The sequence below is a fragment of the Xiphias gladius genome, chromosome 17 (genome assembly GCF_016859285.1).
Source record: "Xiphias gladius isolate SHS-SW01 ecotype Sanya breed wild chromosome 17, ASM1685928v1, whole genome shotgun sequence".
Lineage (NCBI taxonomy): Eukaryota > Metazoa > Chordata > Actinopteri > Istiophoriformes > Xiphiidae > Xiphias > Xiphias gladius.
The window spans coordinates 6,656,363-6,676,105 of NC_053416.1; the positions used below are offsets into that span (position 1 = coordinate 6,656,363).

A 19,743-nucleotide genomic window follows, 5' to 3' on the forward strand; every position below is an offset into this window, starting at 1 on the left:
GGCAAATATTGAGCCCTATGGCAAAGAGGAATAAGTGATCAGGCTTTGATTACACAGACAATACTTGTTAGTACGATCAGTTAATTGCTGGTTTTGAGCTTTTCCTTTGTTCACAATAAGAAAAATATATATTATTTAAGTGAATACTTAAAAACATGCAACCCTTAAGCCTCCTTAATAATGTACTGTCGTCCATCATAACATGCTAAAGATCCTGAGCTACAATTTGAGTAATAACGTGCAAATAGTGGTGACGCGCTCCACTTGCTACAGTAGGAAGAAGATATGGCGAGGCTGTGATGTTGTGCAGACGGGGAAATTTGCACTGCTATAAAGACCTCTCCCTGTCAACTAAATGGCCAGTTGAGCTGCCATATGGTTGTGCTGACATTATCTCTGGGTAATTAATATGGCATCTCGCGTGGCATCTGGTGGCATTAATCTAGCTGGGAGCTGTTCGTCTTACAATGTCAGCACTGCTGCGGGCCCGATGTGAATTATCACTGCCCGATGGAACTGGGAGGCAGGGACGAAGCAAAACAAAACAGCAGGGCAGCGGTTGTTGACTGTGTAGTGTTGCAGGTTCCTACAACAGAGATTGCCTTTTCTTTGATTTCTTGTTTTTGCCTTACACGAACAGCGTGAAGAGCTTTTGGTTCTTTGAGCTGATTCCTCATTCAGTAAAGCTTTCAAGTCACTGCTGGATAGATCGTATCAGTGCGCTTACATAATTTTGTTGGATATTTTTATTTATGAAACATTCCTCGACTCATTTTGTTGTGTTTAATTGCACTCACACAAGTGTATTAAAGTCAGTCCTAGTTCCATATTATTTACTAATGCTAAAAAAGTCCAGTCAGGTTGGGACGTGTTCAATCGTGAGGGATTTTGCTACTTTATATTGTTTTATCGGAATAGTTTGTTAATACCTGACTCTTCGGAGCACTAAAAAAATAAGGTGAAATCATTTACTCATTTACAAGAAAAAAAGCAAAGATTAGAGGAATGTCTGAAGTGTAAACATAGCTTTGTGTTGCAAAAAAAATATGTTTTTATCTGCTTTTCTAGTTTATTAGTCATCTCTCGAATTTTTGCAATTTATCTTGCAAGCTTTTTTTGGGGGGGGGGGGCTCTTGATCCCCACGTTAGGAGCCACTGATGTAAGGTGTGTTCTGACAGACAGCGGTTTGGCCATTTTCATAGTGTGTTGTATTGTGGAACAGCAGTGTCCATCAATACTACTAAAATGGGGTTGTTGTGTGTGTTTTGGTTTTTTTTTTTTTTTTTTTTCATGTAAGGGCACAAAAGTCTTGCTTTCTAAAACCTGTTCATGACCTGGGATTTGGATAACCTTAAACCTATGCATGGCTGGAAGTAAACACTTTATACTTTGTTGCCTCAATCCAGCGGTTTTCCACTGCCTGCAGAGTTCTCTTTTTTCTGAAGCTTCTTTTTTAACAGTCATTCCTCGCCGCCTCCAGTTTGATCAATAAATAGTTCTGTGGAGGTGTTTTTAATTGAATTAGCAGCTGCACATTACAGCTCATTTTATTTCGCATACCATATCTTTTTACACAGACGTACACACGTACATGCCGTATTAGAAGCCAGGCCCCTGTGTTCCCGTTGCTGGTATTATGTTTCTGTACTTTGCAAGCACAAAAGAGGAAGCACACTGGAAATGAGAGCTGAGAAAAGAGGATGTTAATGAGTGCTGTGCACAGTTGGATAACAGAATGCTCTGAACACGGCACTGGCCTACAGGTCATTGATGCGATTTTGAAAATCTGTGTCCTCCCCCCCCTGCTCTCCTGAAAGACCATGAGTCAGGCATGATGTCGTGAAATGCAAATATGAGCTCTGTGCTCCAAAAGTGAGGAAATGGTGTGGTGGTGTCCCAAAACTGAAAGACTGGGTAAACAAGAAACGTCTTCAGTAGCAACAGCTTAAACACAGAACCTTTTTAAAGTTCACATGAAAAACTGAAAGCTCTTTCTGTGGAAATTACAAGATGTAGAATGTACTTCAGGGCCTGAAACGGACATTAAAGTAATCCAAACTTGATACGTAAACTTAAACCAAGATAGCTTGCTTGCCTAGGTTTGACCACTAACTACAGTATGCAAAGGATGTGGCAAACAGGTTCTGTGGAATGATGTAATATGGTTGCAATGCATGTTATGTAAACTACTTTCGCAGGATGCTTATTTCCTCATTTCGGCATCTGTGTTGGCTGCCCTCACGCTTTAGTCAGCAGCACATGGTACCTTTACTGCACAGTTAATCCGAATGTACACTTAGATCAGAGCTCTGAAATTGTTTTTTGCACGTGCATTTTGATGCCCTGAACACAGTTAAAATGCTAGTCATTTTTCTTTTCCACTGTTAAAAACATATTGGCCCCGTCTAGATCACCTGCGGCAGCAACAAATCACACTGAGGAACTTTATGCCGAACAGTATGTTTCTATGGCTTGGAGTGCACTGAGGCTGAGGTGGGACATCTTTAATTTTGTTGATCATAATATAATGATGAAATCACTGGCGCCGTGGATTGCACTGCAGTTTTTTGCAGTAAAATTAGTCTTAAAACAAGTAGAACTCAGTCATTTTACTATCTGACAGCCAATCAGAAAAATCCGTCCCCATGAGCACAAGATATTTTTAGTCTACTCCTGGAAAGACATGATTCAAAATGAGCTTTGTCAGACTTTTCTTTAAAACTTTCCCCGCTCAATGTGACAGGGGACAAATATGAGCGTCGGGCGCATGAGATTGTTGTGTGTGTGGGGGGGGTGAGAAGGTGGTGAGGTTGCAGGGGGCACCTTTGTATGGTGACTGGACCGTTAGCTCTCCATGGTGACACAGAAAACAACAGTTGCCCACAGGGGATCCTGCTAGCCAGCGATATGCCAAAAATGATGACTACAGTTTGAAGTCCTTAGCGTGAGGGATATGCCCTAACATTTCATCGGGGGACCTTTTCCAATCCATACGAGGGTAAACTACAGAAGGCATTTACTTGTTGGCTCATGACAAGATGCATTTCTACAGTGACACCCCATGGAGGCGAAGGTAAAAAGGTGCTCGGCGACCTTTTCAGAACAACAGTGACCTAATGCATGATGAAGCCTGATTGCAGATGAGAGTAACAACAAACACTTCTAGTCTAGATGTAGCTAAAGAGCAGCGGGAACGTCCCCTCTGCTTTCGTTTCTCACACCTTGCTCTGCCAACAGGGGCAGGATTGTTGTGACTGGTGTTTGTGGTGGCTGTCTGCTCGATGGTGGCAGATAACAGAGCTGAGAATTCGACAGAGCACCGTGTAGGACGGATGTTGCTGTGAATGATTGTTGAAGACTGGTGTAAAGCAGGGATAGTTCAAAGCAAGAATGGCAGAAGTGACTCAGCCTGTGTTGAAAAGAACCACCGTTTGCGTACATGAGTAGCTTAATGAGCTAAGCTTTTACAGATGAGCTGTGTGGTCATTCTTCTTCTGAATAAATAAATAGGAAGCAAATAAAAGAAAGGATGCCAACTGAAAAGGTCTGGTTCTGAAAACAGCAGTGCACCCTGGGTATGTTTTCGGGCTTTACACATTTCAACCATGTGCTGAAGATGTCTCCGTCAGGTTGGTTTAAGTAAAACTCATTTTTCAACAAGATATCACAAATCGAAAACATACTCCGCAAAAATGGTACAGACCAATTCAGCTTTAAATAGTGTTATGGTGCTGCCACTGCTATAAACAGCGCTCCTCCACTGTTTGTCCACCATGTATGAATTTTAAAAAATTCACATACAGTAAATGTTCATTTTTCTAACCTCTTGTTGAAACATAGCACCTTGGGTTGAGATTTATTGTTTAAATCTACTGTTTCCATGTCAGATATGAACACTCACACTCAGAAAGCCCTCAAAAGCAACACGTTTTCGTGACTTTGGGATCATGCTTCTAGTATTAGGCTTCCAAATGAGATCAAACTGTACAGTAGGTGCTTGAGGATAAAGACGCCTATATCTGGTCACTATTCTGCCCTCTACAGAAAAAAACTATAGACTGCTATTGACACGAGCGAGCAGTAACAGAGGTTGAGGGCTGTGGTAATGGCCTGTGATTGAACACCTTGTGCTGAGGTCCCGCTGCTCTCTGCCTCATTAACTCTGGCAGGTCCTCTGTTCAGCACACTGCATTGCAGGCCACATTCAGGACGCATTTAACTGTCTCGGCCACATTCCAAGACACACAAGCTTTCAAGATGAATTTAAATTAGGATTGTAAGGACTGTAATGCTCAATATGTTTCAACCATCATCTTTGAGTTCTTACAGTCAAACAGCACAGATTCCTGTGAAGCTTCTGAGATAGTGCTGCATGTGTTTGTCCATAGATGTTGGAGATGTTGGTTTTCGCATGCAGACGTAGCTTTTCAGGGTTTTCCGAAAGAGCACGGACTACAGAAAAACAGGCGTGTCGAGTCTGCAGTACGGTTAGTGGAACAAAGACACTAAATGCCATGAAATAAAAAAAGTGGTATGATATATTGACAATCTTAAGGATTGTAAGTCCGAGGCCATCAATTGTGATCTGAGCTGGTGGGTGGGAGCTTGGTTACCCCGCTGCACATCAGAATCAGAGAGAGCGCCCACCTCGATGGCCAGCCTCTTCCCTTAGGCCATTTCTCCTCTCTGTGCCCATCCGGCCACTGTCACCTCCCATCGGGGAGAATTCCTCTCCATTACCAGCCTCTGTCCATCCCCCACTTAAATAACAGCAGCCCTGCCACTCACGGCCCATTAAGATACTGCCGGCACTGCCGCGGCCACACACACATGAACAGCCACAAACTGCCCGGGCCTTTTATAAATAGATGGCTGGAGAAGGAGAGAGAGGCTGGTTGGAGGAGGTAAATTATTCCAAAACAGCCAAACAGGAATGAGACTAAGAACACCCCAGCACTCCTCCACCACCAGCTCCTCCTTTCAGGTGTCACTTTGGGCTGACTCAATTTTACACTGTAATGGACCTCCTGGGGAACTACTTTTCTCCCACCTTTCCTTCCTTTTTTATCCCTCCACTGCACTCTGCATCTATCAGCAGCCGACAACAGCTTTACTCACTTTCCTGCAACACAGGCATTATTCCCTGTCATCTACCTGGACGTCACCTACGGGTTATTTTAAGAACGTTTCAAAGCCTGGATTTGCATTTCCCAAAATGCCAAAACAACCAAATTCACATTACATTCACACATATATGTCTTGTCTCTCACGTGTCTTGAGCTCGCAGTTGTGTTTGTGTTAAACACATTTGGCTTGGCCAGTTATTTTCTTACGTCGCTACTATACCGGCACACAACATAGTTCATTACCTGAGCGATATGTTTCTGTGCATTACATTTTCTTATTCAAGTCCCTGAAGCGGTCCACGGTTGGCATTGAGAGTGGTCAATATTAGACCCTTCTTTAAGACTGAACGTTTCCAGGCCTTTGAAGGATGAATAAGGGGGAAATCTACGTATGTACTGTCCTTGTCGATGTTTTCATCAGCTGATTGGAGGTGCTTTAGAGGTAGTTGGACTTTTTCTTGCGGGACAGAGGAGAAAGGCTGAAAGACCTTTCAAGGCATATGGCCATTGTCCATCTTTTAGGTCTTCTGTCCCCATTTTAATCAGGGTATACAAGTAGTTGGTTGGATGCTAGATGTGGTCATTTTTGAGTATTTAGTTTTGTGGTATTTAGAAAGCAGCATGTTTACATGTTCATCGTTTCCTGGCGGTTAGTTTCTTCTTACTACCTTTGTTCTTTCCCAGTGCATTTTTGTCTGTGTTTGTCACACTGACTGTTTGGTCTCTGTGGGACTCTCTTGGCTGTCTCATGTTGCTTTGAAGACGCACCTATAGACGCCTGCGAGACGACTGTAAGACTTCCTTTAAAGATGACACACATTTGCTGACACGTATCATACAGCATTCAACTCACTGTGACTCTCAACTGTAACTGCCCTGAGTTCAAAGTAAAACTCCTTCCCGTGGGTTGCGTCCGCTTGTTGTTCACCAGCTTTGTATTTCTGTGTGTGTATGTGAGTGTGTGTCTGTATCTGGGTTTCAAATTTCCACCCTTTGCCCTGAGGTCAGGGGTCTGCTAACCTTTTACATTCCAAAACCTTTTTTTTCCTCTATCTCCCCCTCTTTGGCCAGAGTCCCTCTCTCAATCTTCTTCTGTCTCTGTCACTTATTCTGCCTCTAAACCAATTAGGCGATTTTCATTTTCCAAACAACAACACTTGCTACTTTATGTCTTTAATGTGGCCGTGAAGGATTTGGTCTTAAGTAGCCTGAAGTAAAAAGTCCTCTGCTTCTGCTAGCCCACTGACAGAGCCAGACCTAAGATACACTATAAACTAAGAAAGAGGGCGTGAGGTGGAGAGAATAGGAGTGAATAGAAGGCAGGTTTGTCAATCTAAGCCAATCAAGCACCTGGAGCCCTAGAGGGATTCCAGAAGCAATCGACCCCAGTCAATAGCCTCTTCATTGATAGACGCAGAGAGGAGAAGAAGAGATGGGCAAGGAAAATAAAACACAGGAGAAAACTAGCTTTGCACTGGTTACGTGCATGTTCTAGTTGCATTTATGCAAACTAGCACACTTTGATCAACCTTACTGCTGAGAGATCCTCAGCAAGTTTGTTACGTAACATTCTGAACTATTTACCGAAACAATAGATGGCAACATTTTCACATAAATGTCCTTTATTTCTTTTTACAAACACCAGCAGATATAACACGATTAAACACGATCAGTCACTGATACATTTTACATTTGCTGTTACAGAGACATTGTGCCTGCAGTCCAGTGGTGCACAAGAAGTATGAACATTTCTGCGATAATTGTTGACACACAACTACAAACATTTTGGGACCCCTTGAAAACGAGATGATAATTTTCAAGGGGTTTATCCTGATATAATAAATTTGATATATATGCACACTCAGCAACATTTTGCTGATTATACTTATTAAAAAGAGAGAGAGAGAAAAGGAGAAAAAAGTTGAATAAAAACCACATCTTAGCACCCTAGATGAAGGCAAAATATTGAGTCGAATCTCGTACCACCAAATGAAACACACAAAATTTAAATTGTAGAAAAACATATCAGAACTTAGTCTAAAATCACGCAAGAAAGACACATTTAGGATTTTCCAAGTCTTACCTTTACTGGGGCTAAAAATATTAAGCTTGTCCTGAAGATGGACCCGGACGAAACACCATGGTGTTAAAATCAGAGAGGTTTATCCTCAAGGTAGCATGAACGTGCTCAGCAAATTTCTATGGCAATATGCCCAAAAGAATTTAACATCTCATGTGCAAAAATATGCCACAGTGATGGGGCTAGAGAAACATTCAAGGTGTTACACATTAGGAGTCATCCACCTGGGACCAGGAATATAACTTACATCGCCTGCAGCGCTGACAAGATGAGTACCTCAAGCCTTCAGTCATGAGTTTTCAACAAGGACCTAATGAAAATTCTGCACTCCTGCAGACACAGGGGGTTACTTTCCTGTACAACAGAAAATGAAACATGGAGACAGAGCTAAAGTCAGAAGGGGATGGTTTGTCAATATTTATTTCACTCCCCTAAATTTACAAAAAATACGATTTTTTTTTTTTTTCTCCTTTGGTTTCTACATGGCCTTCCTCTACTATATTTTGAATCTCCTATCTTAATCTGCCTTACAGAAATTATTCTCCATCCTCCCTCCTATCATTATCCTCCAGCGGGGCATCCTCCCTCCATCCCCGTTCTTTAGCGTGTATTGCAGCGGAGACAGTGATTGATCTGGCGTGGAGGCTGTCGTGGGCCCTCCTCCTCCTCCAGTGGTTATGAACATGAGGCGGGCTGCTCTTCATAGATTTTTAAATTAGTGTCAGCTTTGCCCCAAAGATGTGTTATTGACTGATGAAATAGAAACTGAGCTCCAAACACTCAGTCCTTCCCCAGAGTTTTCCCCAGCCTGGTAATTGAAAAAGTGTGAAGGGAGTGTGTTCAAGGGAGCGTGCAACTGTGTGTGTTTGTGATTTTTTTGTATTTGTGTGCTTGCAACTGTGTGCTCTTTATCTCTGCTGGAGAAAAATGCACACTGCTCGCTAGAGTCAAGATTCGATTGAAGTATTGCATAGGAGATCTTTATCTTTCTACTCACCCACCCTAGAACATGAGTATTGTGTGTACCTTTAATCCTGTAAGTACAGAATGCTTCATGTAAGTGAGTTTGTAGTTAGTAAACTATAATGTGTCTCAGCCCACGGCATCACACCTGAGTTGTTGTGTATCCTGTATCTTAATCACTGTGTGAATGTACAACCTTAAGAGTGATTTGTTTAATCATAGCGGTCATTGTGCTGTCACCGTGGCTCTACAGTGAAGTGCTGTGGGGGACGGTACCACCCCTGGCTAGTTCCACAATGATAGCGATACTTTTCCTGATATGTTACTCAAACACAAACGCAAAAAACAGGCCAAGAAAAACATGAAACTATGAAAATAGGTATAATAAATCAGTGGCATTTGGTAGATTAGGTTAAATCAGGCTTCCCAGCTCTCACCACTAACTCCGCTGTTGTGTCTTTTCCACTGCAGGGTCGGACATGGCGATCTTTTGCCTGCTTTGTGGGAAGCGTTTCCAGACCCAGACAGCATTGCAGCAGCACATGGAAGTCCACGCCGGTGTTCGCAGCTACATTTGCAGTGAATGCAACCGGACTTTCCCCAGCCATACTGCACTCAAACGTCACCTACGCTCACACACAGGTCAGTGAAAGTGCTCAATAACCATCGTCACAGTTGTCGTAAAGCCACGATATACAGTGGCATGAAAAAGTTTGGGCATCCCTGGTCAAAATTTCTGTTACTGTGAATAGTTAAGTGAGTAGAAGATGAACAGAGCTCCAAAAGGCATAAAGTTAAAGATGAAACATTCTTTCTAATATTTAAAGCAAGTTGGTGTATTATTTTTGTTTTATACAATTTTAGCATGATAAAAGAGAACGAGCACCATAAGAGATTTGAGCTCTCAGAAAACGTTTAACAAGGCCTCAGACCTTAATTAGCTTGTTAGGGCCATGGCTTGTTCACAGTCATCTTTAGGAAAGGCTAAGTGATGCAAATTTCAATGCCCTATAGATACCCTGACTCTTCAAACCTTTCCCCAACAATCAGTAGCCATGGGCTCGTCTAGGCAGCTGCCTTGCACTCTGAAAATTCAAATAATTGATGGCCACCAAGCAGGAGAAGGTTATAAGAAGATAGCAAAGTGTTTTCAGGTAGCTTTTTCCTCAGTTTTCGATGTAATTAAGAAATGGCAGTTAACAGGAACAATGGAGGTCAAGTTGAGTTCTGGAAGACCAAGAAAACTTTCAGAGAGAGCTGCTCATTGGAATGCTAGAGAGGCATATCAAAACCCTACTTTGACAGCAAAAAACCTTCGAGAAGATTTAGCGGACTCTGGAGTGTAGGTGCACTGTTCTACTGTGCAGCGACACCTGCACAAATATGACCTTCATGGAAGAGTCATCAGAAGAAAACCTTTCCTGCATCCTGACCACAAAATTCATCGTCAGTCTACACAAGCCTGATGCATTTTTGAAACAAGTCCTGTGGAATGATGAAGTTAAAATAGAACTTTTTGGCGGCTATGAGCAAAGGTATGTTTGGAGAAAAAAGGGTGTGGAATTTCATGAAAAGAACACCTCTCTAACTGCTAAGCAATGGGGTGGATCGATCAGGCTTTGGGTTTGTGTTGTAGCCAGTGGCCCAGGAAACATTTCACTGGTAGAGGGAAGAATGGATTTAATTAAATACCAGAAAATACTGGGAGTAAACATCACACTGTCTAAAAAAAACGGAAGATGAAGAGAGGATGGTTTCTACAACAGGATAAAGATCCTAAGCACACCTCAAAATCCACAATGGACTACCACAAGAGGTGAAGGTGAAGGTTTTGCCATGGCCCTCAATGTCTCCCAACAAGAACATTATCGTAAATCTGTGGATGGTACTCAAAAAAGCAGTGCATGCAAGGCGGCCCACGAATGTCACAGAACTAGAAGCCTTTTATAAGGAAGAATGGGCGAAAAGCCCTCAAACAAGAACTGAAAGACTCTTAGCTGACTACAAAAGGCATTTATAAACTCTGATACTTTCCAAAGGGGGTTTTACTAAGTAATGACCGTGCAGGGTGCCCAAACTTTTTCATGTCACTGTAAATGGAAGCAATGATTTGCTCCACTGTGTATTATCCATCTATTCATTTTTCAGCCTCTTCTCCTGCTCTGGGTTATGGTTGTAGCAAACTAAGTACGGCAGAGTAGCCCTGATATTCCTCACCACGGCCACGTTCTCCAACCTCCTTTGGCCTTCCGAGACCAGATGGGATTTGTAATCCCTCTGCTGTGTTCTGGGTCTGCCCTAGGGTCAGCTCCCACTTTAACCTAAAACACCTCTGCAGGAAAGATTCTGGGAGACCTCATAATCAGATGTCCAAACCACCACGACTACTGTAGCTTGTTTTGACATAAGGGAGCAGCAGTTCTTATTTTAAACTCCCTGTGAAGGCTGAGATTTTCCCTCTACCCACAATGCCCAGTCCAGACACCCAGCAAAGGAAACTTAAGCCAGCCACTCGTATCCACAATTCAGTGGCAGTCACTATCCGTAGCTAAGAACCCTATGTTAGGGTTGGATGACAGACTGCCAGACACGTCAAGAGCCTTACCCTCTACGTGAGCACCATGATAATCTGGTGAAAATGATTAGTTATAACCTACACTGTCCATTAAAATATTGACTATATTGTGGAGAACTAAGTAGGAATAACAACCAGTAAAACAAACTATAGATCCAGCTTATAAAAAATAAGAAATTTTCTTTGGATTCACCATATCTGCCAGCTAATGATTTAGCATTTGCTTTGAACTTCCATCAACAATTTCGTCAGCCCCCTTATTTACGAAAGAGATGAATGTGTTATGTTTCTACCAAACTATTAATAGAGTGGAGCAGACGGCGCAGAAAGGACTTGTATTGACATTTTTGTTTAATTGTGTTAACAGTTTGAAAAGATTTGAGGCAATAATGGATTGTTAATTGCTGAGTTATTGTATAGACAAGACGACCAGAGGGGTTCGGTAACATTTCAGCACACAATCAGCACTGAAACCTGGTTTATGAGTTGTTAACATTTTGATATAAGGAATATCAACAAGTGGTCAAAGACAGTCTCAGGATTATCACGATATATTATTATATCGCCTAATAACAAGTCTAGATTACCACCCGCCCCAGGGTCTCGGAGAGAAAAGCCATAGGTTCACTGTGTGGCAACAGGATTTTGGTAAAATTACTAATTTTAGCTTTGTTAAGGTATATCAGAATATAAATCCGGCCATACCTAATGGGCCGCATTTTTTTTTCGGTCAGGTGATAAATTCACATTATATGGGTAAATGTGATTTTCATTTGACATTTCAAATGTAAAAGTAACCCGCTAACTAGTCACAGAGACGGTAATTCTTTTTTTTTTTTTTTAGGGTTAGTGTAATATGAATAGCTGATCATGAAAAAAGTGAGCTGGGAACCGTCATAGTAGCAAAAACCTGCAAAAACCTTACACTCTGGGCCAGAACAAGTATTGTCATGGACAAATATAGCTTACAGTGTAATACAAAGTGTTATAAAGCAAAAGTTTTATTTTAAGAAATGGGGGTGAATTATGTTATCCCTACCCATTTATATTGCTACTTTAGCTCAGCTGAATAAACAGCATAAATTCAGGTTAACGAAATGAATGATTTCGGCAGCAGTCAGACGAAGCTTATTTACAGTGACTATTTTGTTGTTGTTTTTATTTCTTCAGTCCACTAGTAATTCTCTCACCGCTGGCTCTCTACTGAGGCGAGGCAGGGATACTAATACATTGTTGCAAGGGAGCAGAGGTAGCCTGACAGATGCGGCTATTCAGGGTAAAAAAAAAAAAAAAAAAAACCCTCTACCATGACAGAATATGAACACATGGAAATGAATCCCATTTCACCGGCAAGGGATGGATGCTTTTCTCTTCCCCCTCTCTCTCTCCCTCCCTAACCCAGCCGCCTGTCTGCGACCTTAAATAACAGTCTCACTGTCAGAGCCGATTTAGCTCACCGGCTCACGGATAAATATTTGAAACGAAAGGCAGTGAGATGAGAGCAGTCGGCCCTATTTACAAGTCAGGCGAATACACCATTAGTGTGTGAGGGTGGTGCGGGCTGGGGAGGGGGTTCGGGGCGGGGGATGAACGCAGCCGCTTGAGCCGCCTGTACAGTAGCGATGCACACATCTGCGCCGTCTACCAGACATTGGAGAGGACACTAGCAGCATCTCTGATCCACCTGCCCACTCGGGCAAACGCAAATGTCACCTCGGCCCGTTTCTGGAGCTGCAGATGAGACTTTGCAGCCTCGTGCCACTTTGAACCTCATCCCGCTGTGGGCGTGTGTTAAATCACAATGAGCCAGCCGTGAAAGCAATCGTTTAAATATGATGTGGAGCCTTTTGTCAGGGGATTATAAAGTCAGCAACTCGCACAGCCATCATCGGCACCAGAAATAGGTCCTAATTTAGCCTCCAAAAAAAAAAAAAAAAAAGAAGTAGAGGCATGGCATTCCTCTACATTTACACTTTGATGTTAATAATCGCATTCACACTGTTCTGGTTAAAAAGGCGAAAATAATGTATAAAAACAGACATAGCTAGACAGCATATCCACCTTAGAGAATCATCCTTATAAATTTACCTACATGTTGCCTTGTTTGTTGATAAAGAGACGTGTGCATTGCCTTTGTCTAGCACTCCATCCAATGCAGACATTTCTTACATGTTACAGCACCTTAACTCATCAGTTTGCCCTCTTATTTTTATTGTTTTTTTTTTTTTTACCTGAAGTCTTCCAATATGCATCACAAATACAAACATAATCCCAATAACAAGGGTTCAGGCTTGACCAAAACAATATTGGGTTTTCCATGATATGGATTCTCAAACAAAAAAATTGAAATTTTATGTAAATTAATAATGTCACATTAATGATAAACTAAGGAAATAGTGTCTAACCTTCCACTTAACCTGCGTGCAGCACCAACAAGCTCAACCACTCAGAGGTTAGCGTTGCTTGAATGTAGGCTGAAATGCAATTTAATTCTTCAGCTATCTATGCAAGTTTCTCTAAAGACATATATTTCTGTTTTCTTTTAATGCAAAAGCCAAGACAAAGATCTAATGGGAACCAAGAATAACATAATAAAGAATAAACAGTATTTTATTTCAAAAGATTTATTATGTTATATATATTTATATTTTTAGCAGGCCAACAATTTTCCTTAAAGATACAATGTCCTCGAGGTAAAAAGAACAAAAAAAAAGAAAATCCTCCTACTTAGCAGTTTTAATAGAGTACGTCTGAGTGGTTTTATGGGAGTGCATGACCATCTTTATAAGGCTGACCTGAGGTTATTACAGCATGCAGTGACAGAGAAGCCATTTTGGCATGTTGCTTTGTTTGGGGCACGGCAGTCATGTTGTCTTACGCATCCAATGCTCCACCTGTTGGAATGCCGCCCTATCGTCCGATTTGGTGATGGAGGCCCTCACGTCTGATTCAGCCACCTGTTGAGCCACTTGCAAAGTTTTTTGTTTCGACAGATTTTGCGTTTCACTTCATTCACAATTATTAAAAAAAAAAAAAAGGGAAAAAACTTGACACTCAGTTCGACTTTCGGCAGCCACTGGGGCGTGAACAGTAATTGGTAAAAAAAACACTGGAGCTGAAAAGTTTTTTTTGGTTATATTATCTTAATGATGGCATTTCAAGGTTGGACTTCAGTTAAGTTGTGTCTTATCGTTAATGAGGCTTAATGAATAAGGTGTCTTTGTTTCAATGCATAGTGGTACACAGTAGTCTTCTGTGTAGTCCACAGTAGTCCTCCATACAAACGCATAGACAGACAAGCCCTCACAAAAAAAAAAAAAACACTGGTTGCTAAAGGCTTTTTTCCCCCGAGTCGTTTTTGGTGAGAATTCCCTGTAAATACCAAGATCTCAATTCCCAGTGTTCAACCCTAATTTTAATGGACATAGCGTGGCATCTTATCTACCATAGAAAGCGTTCAAGATATAGCTCGGTTATTGGTTGAATCACCATTCCATTGTGTCGACTGACAACAGAGAACAGCAAAATGCATTTTTATGGACATTCATTACGTGTGTTTCATTTTACCTGTCTGCTGGCTTATCTTTTGAAAGCAGCCTTGCTAGTGTGGCTCTGACACTGGATCACCATTTAGGACGAGGGGAGGAAAAAAAAAAAACAGGTTTAATGCTGTTTATTTCAGCATCTTAATCTTGCCATCTCTCCCTCACTGTGTCTCTCTTCTTATTTCCCCCCATCCACCTGCAGTTTCATCACCTTCTCTTAACATGCCAGGATATTACACATGCTTACCTCCACAATGTTGCCTCTTTATTTAGTTTATATGTCTTTATTGTATTTATATACAGTAGGTATATGTATAGGTTCAGGCACACGTGCACAAATATACAATGTGGGCTTATAACAGTGGCAGTCACGGCAGCTGTGCTATTCCCTTTCCCTAGCACCGCACACACAGACACACACACTCTGTCTTTATAGACCAGGCCCTCATTAATATTCTGTTGTTGTGCACTGTCTGTGTGTAAGTGTCTGTGTGTGTGTGTGTGTGTGTGTGTGTGTGTGTGTGTGTGTGTGTGTGTGTGTGTGTGTGTGTGTGTGTGTGTGTGTGTGTGTGTGTGTGTGGGGTTTTTTTTTGTTTTGTTTTGTTTTGTTTTTTAAAACTGGGAGCCAATTTGCTGTCTGCTGTGGCGGGGTGTTTTGTGTTCGCAGCTGTATTTGATAGTGCTACAGCCAGAATTTGGGGGGGGGGGGGCTGAGAGAGAGAGAGAGAGAGAGAGAGAGAGAGAATGAGAATAAGCCAGTTCTTGTCCTGGCAGTGATGGAGCTCAGTGATTTACAGCCTCTTACCGTATATAATGAACATGCCCCAGGTGCCCATGGGCACAGGCACCCACAGCAGGCCTTTGGGGTGTCAAAGGATGTGATAAGGATGAGGGGGAGGGGGGAGGGGGGTATGTAAATGTAGTGATGGTGTTGGGGTGGGGGGGTGGGGGTCAGGAGACGCAGGTGGTGATGCTTGGGGGCACCCATGGGTCCGCTCGCCAAACATGCTGTGGTTCCACCTCACTGTGCTGTGTCCTCATCTGTGGCCTCCCTGCCATGTGGTCACACCAGAGGAAGAAAAAAGGAAGATAGGAATGAAAGGGAGGAAGGAGACCAAAAAAAAAAGGAGGACAGAGGGAGAAAAGAAGTAAAAGTGGCAGATTTGGGATGGACAGAGGAAATGTCCCCATTATTCTGCAGCCCCCATGGGAATATCCTGACAAGACAAAGTCCTGTCTAGTCCTTTACGTCCTCACATTGTGATTATAGAATTGTGTCTGATTTATTTAAAGCTCTGCGGTGCAACTTTGCACTTTGGCGTCCCCGAGTGGCTAGAGCAGATAACATGGACGGTATACATCCCAGGCACATGCAGTATGCTGGAGCTGGACAGCAACCACTTGGCTCTTTATATCAGTCTGTTTTTTTTCAGCCTCAGCTGATCCTTGACATCGAATTCTATCTACATTCTGTTTTAATGTGTGGATGTACAGACAGAAATAGAAAATCAGTATATTACCTGTTGTCCATTTATTGTACATAGTCAGTAGTGGGCATTCTCGAACGTGAACCTAAATATTTAATCGAACAAAATGTCAATACCTCATTAAAAATGAATATTTCATCATAAAGATAAAGTTTTAAGATTCAGAAATACTGTAGCTGAGATCATTTTAAGTGGGTTGAAGGCATGTTATCGCTGAAGGTCTTCCGACTTCAGCCAAACTTTAGGTTGTGATAGTGATAGTGCGACAAAGTCGAAATGGTGTGAAGTGTAAACCAAGTCAAGGCTTCCAATCATCTGCAGAAACCTACGAGTGATGTCAGAGACATCATAATCATATGGGGTTTTTTTTTTCAAATTTATGTTGTCAAGTCTGTGCAAGAGATTCCTGTAGCATTCTGATATTAAAGAGAAGTGGCCACCACTAACGAATAGTGTACATATTTTATAGTCAATGTAATGCATTGCAGAAACCCCGGTATATTCTTGTGAAAACCTGGTGCTGCATGCGAGAAAAAGAGCAAGCTCTTTCCTACTCATTCAAGATTTTTGATGATGTTTTCCAACAGCAGATGTTAGCGCAGCAACAGGACATTAAGCATAAATAACCTTCCATAGGCTTCCTCTGTGTATTAGCATCCCACTCACTGGTTTGATCAGAGCCCCTAATTAAAGACAGGTGAATCCGAGCTCAATTATTATTCTTGCAGCGTCGTGCGAGCCCGCCGAGCTTCATGATGGATTGCGATCTCTGCTGTGGTTGAAACGCTAGAAAGAGCACAATGTCTTACAGCAGGAGCCACTGATAACTTCATGCAGACAAATAAAGACTGTCACTTTTATTGATTTTTACCCAGCCCCCACCGCTGCTGCCATATACACCCACATCTCCTGCTCCATCCCTGTCTCAGTTTTACCCCCCCCCCACACCCTTCCATCCCCATCAAAGCTTCTCTTTAATGGGAAGGCGTCCAACATCACAAGGCATTGAAAACGTTTTCTTCCATGAAAGTATAGCACACCCAAAATGTGATCAGCATTTAAAGGATATCCATCTCTTGCTCCTCTTTCATCCCTCTTTCTGTCTCTGCTCCTAAATAAAACCAAATAAATGCATACATACTGTATCTACAGACATAAAATGTTAAATAAAACATGCAGGAAGGAAGTGAAATTGTCTTTTAACAGCGGGGCAGCAGCAGCACATAACGAGAAATGCTATTTATTCCCTGGCACGGTGCTTCTCGGACAGACAGATAATGAAAGGCATAGGTCATGGATGGTGACTTAAACCTGCAGTGGTGGAGTGAAATACATTAATAAATATCCACAACATTACTTAGATGGAGGGTGTAACACAGGGGGGAAGCAAATGATGCAAGGAGGAGCTCCCCATCAAACGTGAGAATACAATTAGTCTTCCGACTGCTGGTGAGAGCCTCCCGCGAAATCATAATATCCCTGATCATTGACATCTGAATAACCATTACAGCTGCTCTGTGGGGACTTGTGCTCTGGCAGCCTTATGAGCAGAATGTGACGCCTGTCGTCATTTTCATTTTCAAAAGGCACAGATACTGTACAGCCACTGCCAGCCCGGTGTCTGAAATAAGTCTAATGTCTCAGAATGTAAATACGCTGCTCTGTAAATTAAAAGAGTAAATACATTTACCCAGTGTGAAGGGATTAGACAGAGGAGCCATGAATAGAAACACACAGTATGGTGACTGTAAATAAATACAGTGAAAGTAAAGCTATGAAAAGGCAGAGAGGAATATATATTTTTCTATAACTTAATTTTAACTTAATACATACAATACTGAAGATATGACAGTTGACATACAGTGTTCTTATTTGCCTTTTAGGCCTGATTCTTTGCTCCAAGCTAAATCCAATATATATGACCTGTTCTCAAACTGATGTCAAATATGGTGCTGCCAGCGAACAATATCCTTACTCCACGTCCGTTGGAGTCCATGCGTTGCAATCACATTGCTTACAAGTCACCTTGGCACCAGACACATTTTGATATGTTCTCAAAACAAGCAGTAACCGTGGTGTTACGTAGGCTAAAACTAGCATTAAAAGGAAGTAACAGCATGTACTCTGATCTGCAACCTCTGTTGTTAAGGCTGGATTAAGTTTAAGCGACTAAAACTACTTGAGAAAGATGGTGTTCGTGGCTCAACAAAGCGAAGGTTGACTGTTTGTGAGAGACGAGATGTAAAAAACGGTCTGCAGTGTCAAAGACAAATTGAAACTTTTTATGTCCAACTATGAAAACCTAAACCTGGATCGTTTTAAGCCCTTAAACATGAGACTAATTGAAGATTGTCTCAAAAAGTACGAATAAAATGTGCTGCAAGTCACCGATAAGTCGATATTGTGTACATGACAGTGATCAAGGCTGTGCAGTCATTGTAACAGGTCCAGCTCCCCGACCTGCAAGTTGAAGTCAAATGTAATGCGCCTTTTCGTAAACCAAACTCTCAGTATGATCTCCAGTACAGTGCTGGCCTTCAAGTACAGTCAAAATGCGAATGTTTTAGCCACCTTAACAGAACTAGTGTGGTTCAGAAAGTTGGACATTCAATAAGATGATTGATGCCTCCTTCCAAGTGACCTGTGATGTTCATTAAGAGAAGCTGGTGAAAATTAACTTCAAGAAACGGCCCGACAATGCAGCCAGGAATTACCCCAGCTTACACCAGTGTGTCAGCATCAACATCCCTTTTCTGACTCTTCTACGATCCTCCAGCCCAGACAGACAGACGATGCTGACTGGCTGGCTGGTTATGGACAGACTTCGTAAAACAGCCATCTTGTGCGGAGTCTTGCCTACAAGAAGTGGATTCAAAACATATATATCAAAGGATAATACATTTTATGACAAACTTAGCTTATTATTGTAGGTGCGCCACATAAGTCAGGTTGTCCATTAGTGCAATTATACATCTCATGGCCAGTGAACAGCCATGACAGGCAACAATTATTTAAGGCTTTACACAAAGCAAAACAACAGTGCAGGTGATTTGTAGAGAAAACAAAAGATTACACGTCTGCTTGTAATGAAGCCTTTAAGTGAGTATCCATTAGAGCATAACATCTGTTGTTGTGGTATTGTGCATAAACCCAATAAAATATCCGGACAACGCATTCAGTAATGTGGCCAACCGACCATTACCGTCAGAGATTTTTGTTTGGCAGAACAACTTCACTATGTCTTAAGTCAAAGTTTTAACAATATTCTGATTAATTACTTCTTGTAAATGAACAGTAAGCATAGCTTCATACTTTCCGGCCTTCATACTTTTGAAGTTTTTGTCGTGTCAAAAAAGATTAATTAAACTTTGCCTGTTCTTCCCACATTTCAGCAGGGGACCACCCATTTGAATGCGAGTTCTGCGGGAGCTGCTTCCGAGATGAGAGCACGCTTAAGGGCCACAAACGCATCCACACTGGGGAGAAGCCCTATGAATGTAACGGCTGCGGGAAGAAGTTCAGCCTCAAGCACCAGCTGGAAACCCACTACCGTGTGCACACAGGTACTGTGATCAAAATTAGTCCAACTGACAAAGAAGATCTTGGAAGAGCAAGATGCTGCATTTATTGATATTGTTGTCCATGTTGCTTTTCAAAGGATTGAGGACTTTATGTGGTTTTGGGGATAGTTACTGTGCCCTAGAATAGTTAGATTTAGTTAATCGCACAGCCCAAAACTTGTTGTCCAACATCATTCCATTGCTATCGCTATGGAGCTCTTCCTTGGGTTAGTCCACGTTATGTGTTTAAAAAAGATATTAGCCTATATATTTATCAAATTACCTTTTTAACTCTCAAATACCAAACGCTATCGGAAAGGTTCCATTCATGAGTAACATGAACACTTTCGAACTGCAGCAATGAGATGTCATCCCATTCCTCCACATCTCCTGATCTGATATGAGT

The 19,743-nt window shown here is 41.9% G+C and overlaps 1 protein-coding gene across 5 annotated transcripts in view; it reads left to right on the forward strand.

Annotated features, from left to right (window-relative positions):
* The window catches only part of zbtb16a (zinc finger and BTB domain containing 16a), a 144,024-nt gene that overhangs the window by 121,181 nt on the left and 3,100 nt on the right, over positions 1 to 19,743 (forward strand). For 4 of the 5 annotated variants that reach the window (XM_040149737.1, XM_040149738.1, XM_040149739.1 and 1 more), the window contains exons 5-6: positions 8,642 to 8,812; positions 19,170 to 19,340. In XM_040149737.1, coding sequence (XP_040005671.1) covers positions 8,642 to 8,812; positions 19,170 to 19,340 — 342 coding nt within the window. Of the gene's footprint in view, positions 1 to 8,641; positions 8,813 to 19,169; positions 19,586 to 19,743 lie in introns of those variants that run through there. The other variant, XM_040149741.1, reaches the window with a different exon arrangement.